Source organism: Nesoenas mayeri, assembly GCF_963082525.1.
Source record: "Nesoenas mayeri genome assembly, chromosome: 26".
NCBI classification, from domain to species: Eukaryota; Metazoa; Chordata; class Aves; order Columbiformes; family Columbidae; genus Nesoenas; species Nesoenas mayeri.
This window is the reverse complement of record NC_137552.1, coordinates 1,195,389-1,203,614: the sequence shown is the minus strand read 5'-3', so window position 1 is coordinate 1,203,614 and position 8,226 is coordinate 1,195,389. Positions and strand designations below refer to the sequence as shown.

The following is an 8,226-nucleotide window of genomic DNA, read 5'->3' as shown; positions in this document are numbered from 1 at the left end:
CAGACCAGTTCTTACAAGAACCCTGTTTTTGGGACAACAGTTGTGATGATCAGATCTCTCTCTGTGAACGAAATTATCTAAGACATGAAACCTTCAAAAGTAATGGCCTTCTTCACAGAGATGTCAGCCAGAGTGTTGGGCACTCTGACTAAGGTATCACAGATGCTGGTAAAAGAGATATTGTTGAGGAAATGCGTGGATGTGTGGAGGTATTTGTCATGGGCAATAGACACCGCTGTGAAGAAGCTGCAATGAGGGTGCAAAGGCAGAGGTACAGGAACACCACAGGGAGGAACATTGGTCTGTGGGATCGTGAAACATCCCAGAAGGATGAACTCTTTCACTGTGGCCTGAACCAATGTCTTTTTCTTCCTGAAAGGGAAGGGGAAGTTGCACCTAGAAAGTTATTATATTTTTGGTCATTTTTTTATAAATTTTTGTCTTCATCTTCTAGCTGATGACAACAGAAACAAGCAAAGTAGTAGAATATAGAGCATTAATTTTCCCCATTCAGATCTTACTCTTGACTCACTGACTGTAAAACCACAGACATCTGATGTAAAAGCATCAAATGATATGAAAATAAATTTACCATACTGGGGATGTGGAGAATTTGCATTTATTTTTAAAGCTGAGCCTTTCAGTTCTCCTTCACCCTAGAGATCATCAAGTCTGTCTGGTAACCCCAGTACATTTTTGGTCTTACAGCTGTCAGATATCATTAAATTCCATTGCTCTACAGGGAAAAAAAAAAAAATAATTAGATTGATATATTCTTTTTTATTCTGTCCTACTAAAAATATCCCTTTTCATCCCCTGCACATGAAAGCACAGAAGATATACAACCAAGAGTAAAATATCTTACAAAGTTCTTCCTTCTGATGAGACTTCCTTGTTAGTAAAAATGAAGATCAGTCTATAGCATTCTCCATGAAAAAGTATAGGGGTGGTTTGTTCAAAATCTCTGAAGTCTGTCCAAGTATAGCAGAAGGCCTTTAGATGGAGCTGAAGTACCCCACAGTGTGTGTGAGTGAGGGCTACATACAAAGCATGTAATTTCAATAGGAAACTTAATAGCTGGAGAATTTACCAACGGCAGTGAAGGATACACCGTTCTTGCCAAATGAATATCTACCCCACTCCAAAAAGACCCCAACAAACTGCAAAGTTGTGTGTTAACTTTGGAGGACTTGCTTAGATTGCACTGGGGATGGAGCTTCTGGTTCTTGTGTTATTTAGGATGCCTAACTAGGGAATTTATTTGTCATGAAAGCAGCTGGGAGTCTGGATTCTGTTGTTAAAGTAATGTATTAATAAAAAGTTGGGCAAAGAGGTAAAATGGAAGGTACAACAAAATAAATCCATACTATTATGCATTGTTACATACTCCACTGAAATGGTACCCAAGGAATATAATTGTATTGGGCCAAAAATACAGAAATTCATATTGCAGTTAGATATTACTGCACATGGGTTTTCTCTGCTAAGAGACTCACCTACCTTGATCTGCTGGAGATGCTCTTCCTAATGAAGCTTGGGATGTTATTGGCATTCTTCATTATGAGACTGCATTGATGGCTCATGTCCAATTTGGTGTCCACCACCAGGACCCTCAAGTCCTTTTCTCTGAATTGCTTCTCAGATTGTCAACCCAAGCCTGTACCAGTGAACAGGATTATTCCTCTCCTGATGCAAATGCAGGATTTTGCATTTTCCTTTGTTTGACTGCATGACACCTGTCTGTTCATTTCTCCAGCTTGTCAAGATCCCTCTGAATGGTAGCACAATAGTACTGCCCTTCCTGGTTTTGTGTCATCTACAAAGCTACTGTTCGTGCACTCTATCTCATTGTCCAGGTCACTAATGAAGACATTAAATACTAGAGAGTAGAAAATATGACTAGAATTGTTTTCTTCCAAGAAAACTCTAAAAGAGCTCCAAGGACAAAAATAACACCAATAACAGCAAAGCAAACCCCACAGCTTTCTATGCCATGCCCCGACTAGACATCTGTTTGATGTTACACAACTTGAGGTACCCAACATCTGAAAAGATCTAAGATTGTCAATCAGCTTTTTCTTTCTTGTGATAGGTCCAGTAAATTGTGTTTTAACCAACACCTTGTGGACTCTAAGTGCTTCTCTTACCAGCATCATAACAAACAGTAGCCCTAGTGCCTTACAACAGTACACTGCAGTCACAAGATCTGTCTGGAACAGGTTTGAGAGAGTTTTGCTGCACCCTATGGGCTGAGATTCCTAGATGCATCATTTCTGAAATGTCTACTTAGCTACCTCCTCATAAGGAAAACTATGCCCAAGTCTCATTGGTAAAAGATTATAATGAATGCTCATGCTGCATTTTAGCTGTGACACGAATCATGGGGTAGGGAATTCAGAGTTTGCTTTTGGAAAGAGTAGGAAATTCTGGATGAGAGCTATTGATGTCCATGCAGACAGAAGCCAAGCTCTGATGAGACAGAGACCTTCTTAGGTGAGCTTCCCCCAGGAGCAATTATGATCTGTTCATCAAAGACCATATAACATCTCTTTGTCATTTCCAATAAGAAAGGACCTAAAGTTATCACTCTGACTTCAGTAGAACCAGACTGACAAGGACTAGATGACAATTTGTCCCCCCTGTTCATGCTGAATTACTCCAAAGCATTCATCCTTGCCACTTCAAGGCTTCGCAACACGCCTTCAAAATTCCCCTGCTCACTCTCAACCCCCACTATTTCCACAGTCCTTCCTTACAAGGTATTCACTGTTTTTGAGAGTTGTGGCACTGCCAATCACAGATGAGTTGCTGTGTCTCACAGCGGTTGTAGCATGAGGAGGTGCTGGGGAAGTTCCCTCAGATGTGTCCCTTGTTTTTTGGAACTTAATGTCTGTCTGACAGCCAGGATGTGTGGACAACTTCTCCCCTTCAAATTCACACACACACTCCCTCTTTTCTCACAGCTCTTATCCCACTCCTTGGTTTGGCATATTCCCCTTCCTGTCCATCTCAGGAGACTGTGGGAGGACAGGCTGCAACCAGCTCCAGAGTGGTCTCTAAGGCGAGAAGTTCCTTGGCTGGCCAAGGCTCCATCAGCCTTGGGACTTTTCTCATGTTCAGGGACACTCTTTGAATGATGAAGAGGTGCAGAACTTTTGTAGGGTGCAGATATCTAGGAGATCCTGAAGCCTTAATGCCCCCAACCTTACTATGGGGAGAGGGGAGAAAGATTATGGTTATGATTTTTTGGAGCTTTTGTGGAGAAAGCTCAAATTTAGAATGAACTGAAATGATCAGAACTTATCATTGTAGTGGCTGGTGCATGTGATCATCCTGGATGTGGTCCTAGAAGTGTGGTGATTCCCCAATTCCCCATCAACCTATCCCTTCACGTTCCCTTCCTGCTCAAGGGCACAGGGCTGTGCAATACACATCACTCAGTGTAGCAAACTGATGTGTACCCCATGTGGTCCCTGTTGCGTGGGACATATCCGCCATCCTTCTTCTGCCACCCCCTCATCTTTAACCTATGGAATAAGATGACCTTGTCACCTCTGGGTTTGTGGCAATCCTAAAGACCCTGCTGGAGATTTTTTCCTTGCTGTTGTTCGTTGTCTTACCAGAACAGGACACAGACATTCTCCATGGGATGGTGCAGAACAGTATTTATAGACATCACTGTAAAAGGGCAAATGCCAGAAATAGTGAGGACCTCTATTCCCAGAAAAAAACCAGTACTATCTCCAGAAAACTGGGAAACCCAGGGGAAGGTGTGAAAATCCAGTGAGGCAAAACTGATGGAATTCCCAATGGCCAAGAAGGCATATGTAGAAGAACAGCCATTTCTAGCTAATCAGGTGAGGACTCCACTGCGAGAACATGCCAAGAATAGCCCTTTCCTTCAATGAGGATTCTGGAGAGATGCCCCTGCCCTCCTCTCCCCTCCCCATCCCGCTTCCCAACCCCCAACCCCAGATTCCACTTACTTTCCTCCAGTCCTCAAGTACCTCTCCCAGACACTATGATCATTCAAAGACTATTGAGAGTGACCTCACAATGACATCAAAAGCTCCTTCAGTACTCAGGTGTGTCCCATCAGGGCCCACAGACTTATGTATGTCCAGTTTCTCTAGTTATTGTCAAACCTGATCCTCTTTTACCAAGGATATGTCTTCCTTGCTCTAGACTTTTTCCCTTGTCTGTGGGACCTGGTATTCCTGAAAGTCAGTCTTGTAAGTAAAGACTAATGTAAAGAAGACATTCACATCCTGTGTCACCAGGGCTTCTGCCCCATTCAGCAGTGGGCCCACATTTTTCCTAGTCTTTCTTTTGCCACTAATGTACTCGGGATGGAGTGCCTTTGACCTTGGAGGAGGTGATCCTTTAATATTAACCAGCTTTTCTGTCACTCTCTTCCCTCCAGGGACTTATTTCATGTGACTTTTCTGAGCAGATGTCTGAAATGATGAAATTGACTCCTGAAGTCCAGAGCTTGCTTCTTTCTTTTTGCCTTGCTCCCTCCTTGCAGGATCCTGCATGCCACCATTTCAAGGTCACTGCATCCAAGGCTAATTTTGTCTTTCACTTCCCTAACAAGTCCCTCCATATTAGTGAGTGTGAGATACAGCAAAGCACCTCTCACCATTGACTGGTCTATCACTTGGGTCAGGAAGTTGTCATTGGTGCCCTCCAAGACCCTCCTGGATGGCTTGTGTCCTGTTGTATTGTTCCTTTAGTAGATAATGGAGTAGTTCAGTCACACGAGGCCCAGGGCTTGTGAAGGCGAGGTTACTTCTGACTGTCTGCAGAGGCCCTCATCCATTTGCTCTTGATGTTCAGGTGGCCTATAGCAGACACACACTACAATGTCACCAGTGCTGGTCTACTCTTTAATCCCTACCCATAAACACTCAGTTGATTCCTCATCCATCCCCAGGAAAAGTTCTGTGCACTCCAGCTCACTCATAGGAAGGACAGCTCCACCTCCTTCTCTTCCTGGCCTCTAGCACCTGGTGCAACATTGTAGACAAACAAACCATCCCATCGATTCTCTATGATCCCAACAGGTTGCCCAGCAACAGCACACAGATCTCTAGGTTTCCCAGTGTATTTGAAAACCCCTCTGACAATCTGCCTATAACTGAAGAAAAGAGCAGTCGAGTTTCAGCAAACAGCAGGAGTGTCCTGCACTGATGTGTCCCTGTGGCAGGACCAGTGCTTGAGGCAGGTGACCACCTGTGTGTCCAGGAGAGATTGGGGAATCCTGGGGAATATGGGCAAGGCGAGTAGCTAGAACTGCATGGGCACTGGTGACTCACCAGGAACTAGTGTTGCAAGTCTTGGTTGGAAGAAGGTGAAGTCTGGGTTTCTGGGCATGGTAATAAGGTATCCAGTACCTGCAGTGATGAAGAGAGATGATGGCTCACATGGTGTGAATTTTGTGGTTGTCATATGCAGGGACAGGAGTTGGACTTGATGATCCTTGTGGGTCCCTTCCAACTCAGGACATTCTATGATTCTATGGCTCTCTCCCAGACCATGGATGGAGGAGCATAAGGGGAACCTTGTCTGGTCTGAGGGACTGTGTGTGCTTGAACCCCTATTTTGAGCCCAGTGGTGCTTTCGGAAATTTTTGCTTTGCACTCAGGTGATCATGGATAATTAAAGGGTACCAATGGTTTAATTACAACCTTGAGCTGAGGGACAACATTGAATCTTTTTTTTCAAGTTTTAGAGCAAAAAATATGTAAATGTTGTCAATAATAGGGAAGCCAAGTCACCTTAACAGAGCCTCAGTGAAAACTGAATAGTAGAAATGAGCTAAGTGTAGCTGTAAACTGTTTTGAACCTGCTGTGTTATCTGTGGGGATGCAGAGGTTCATGGGACCGTGGCTAGCACAACTTGTTGTGGGGATCTCCGTTTCCCACTGCTATCAGCCTGGCACCAGTAATCTAGAAAGTGTGAAGTGATGGTCCAAATGACCACATTCCCGCACCTATTGCCAGCGAGCCGATCTTTTGGGATTACAAAGGATTGCAAAGAACAGCTCATATGGTCACTGGCGGACCATCTAGAGTGACAGCACTATGAAGTGGTGGGTTTGGTTTGTGTGTATTGAATTATTGATGGAATCACAGAGATGAATCTGAATAAGCAAATTCAAATTCAGAGAAGTAATATCTAATGTTGTCTATGGTGTTTCCCATTAATTACCTGATTCTAAACAGTTTAGGTAACACTACAAGTCAAACTGTCATTCCTTGAAGATCTCTGTGGCTTTCTGATTGTGTCTGAGGTACTGTTCACCATACTGCATGCAAAACCTGTGATATTTGGAATGATTTTCCTCTACTTCCTTCTGAGGATTCACCTTCCCTGTTTTTTTCCAGTGGGACCAGGCTCCAAGGTGTGAGTGGGGAGCTCAACCAAGCAACATACCATCAGGAATGTATGAGCAGCTGCCCAGAAGAAAGACCTTTCTACCACAGTAAGTGAGATCACTGTAGACTTTCCTTCTGCTATGAGGTCCAGGATGGAGTGAACATATGCATTTCCTTGCTGAACTTAGTAAACATCCCAAAATCCACTGGGAAAAAGTGTTTTCCACAGCTGCAGATATGGTCAGCTGTATCCTCCATCTCAGGTTTCACCTTGAAAGGACCCTGACATTCTGGGGTGTGTGAGCCTCAGGTCCAGGCAGAAAAGCACCCTGAAGAAACAGCCAACCCCCCAGAGAAGGCTCACAAGTGTTTCTGGATGCAGAACCAGCTCCCAGTGCCACTACCACCCACCATTGCAAATGGGGAGATGAACTCCTCACTCAAACAGTAGTTGGGCTCCACACCATCTGCAAAAAATCTCAACTGCTGAGGTGGCAATTTGCATGCAGGCATCCAGAGAGGCAGGCCCTGAGGACTGCTGGTTCTGCAGAAGCCAGGGACATGTTCTTCAGCTGCAAGGAACAGTGTCTTGAAAGGAGCCAACTGTATGTGTCTCACCCTCTTCTTCCTCCCAGAATGCTGACAGCTTTCCTTTATACCTGCAAGATCTCCCCAGAGCAAAACCTCTCACTCTGTCAGAGTCTGGCATCCGACTGAGAAGGACAACACAGAGGCTCAGGCTGGAATGCAGCAGAACTTTAATGAGTGGAAAAAGGAAAGGACATACCCTGAGTGGGGGCCATGACGCAGGGTACACCAAGAGTAGCTTGGGCCTTGCCCCTTGCCAAAGGTGGACATTGCACAGGGCATCTGCCTGCCTGTCCCTGAGAAGGGAAGGGAGGGCAGGCCTGTCTTCAGATGAGACTTAGCAGGTGCTCACAGCCCAGAGAAACAGAAGATAAGAGAGAGAGGAAAGAGAGACACAAGAGAGTGACAAACAAGCAACTTAGAAGAGGGCTATGATTTCAGAGAGCCAAGACATGCCTCTTCCTGGCTTCCATTGTAGGTGGAGCCGAGAATGCTCAGTCCCTCTGAACACGATGGCCAGGATCTCCATGCCAAGTCCATTACCATCTCCTGGGTTCCTGGAGGTCCTTCCATTTGTCTGTCACCAGCAGCTTTAGCAAGGCAGGCACCTTGTGCCACAGTAGCGGTTGCTGAAGCAGGAGAGGTCACAGCACCCGGAGTTGATGGGCACTCCATTACAGCTGAGGATTCTTCCAGCTGCAGCAGAGGTGGAGGAACCCACAACGGTGTTCTGTGAGAAGGAGCTGAGGATGGGGCCGGGCAGGGTCACCACCACAGGAGAGGGCTCAATGACGATGGTAGAGCTCGGGCACTGCCTGCAACAGGGCTCATTGCAGCTGTTGGCCAGTGGAGTTGGGCCACAGGGCTGGCAGGGCAGGCAGGGGTTGCAGCAGGACATGTCTTGTGGTTGGTGGTGCACCTGGAAGAGAGTGAATGGAGAAACATTCAGGTACATGAGGAGCAACCTGCCAACCCACTACAACTGACCTAAGGCACGGGTTAGATGGGAAGGTGAGGACACTACAGCGAGGTCTATGCACCTCTTCCTCTTTCTGCCCAAGCCCCATGCAAAGAAAGCCAGGAACAGAAAAGTTCTCTCTTAGTCAAGAGCCCAGGTGACCCCACAGCCTAGACTCAGCCCATCTTCACACCAGGCCTTCTCCCTGCGTCCCTCCAGGAATGGCAGCCCCAAGCCCCAGTACAAGACAGAGCTTCCAACTCACTTGCTTCCAAAGGAGAAGATGGAGACGGAACCAG

General features: G+C 45.8%; 1 protein-coding gene across 1 annotated transcript; it reads right to left on the bottom strand.

Annotated features, from left to right (window-relative positions):
* Positions 1 to 7,561: 7,561 nt before the first annotated feature.
* On the bottom strand, positions 7,562 to 7,867 carry LOC308049836 (feather keratin Cos1-2-like; the record flags this gene model as incomplete). Its single annotated transcript, XM_080359706.1, has 1 exon — positions 7,562 to 7,867. The coding sequence occupies one exon, from the start codon at positions 7,865 to 7,867 to the stop codon at positions 7,562 to 7,564; it is 306 nt and encodes a 101-aa protein (XP_080215832.1).
* Positions 7,868 to 8,226: the final 359 nt, after the last annotated feature.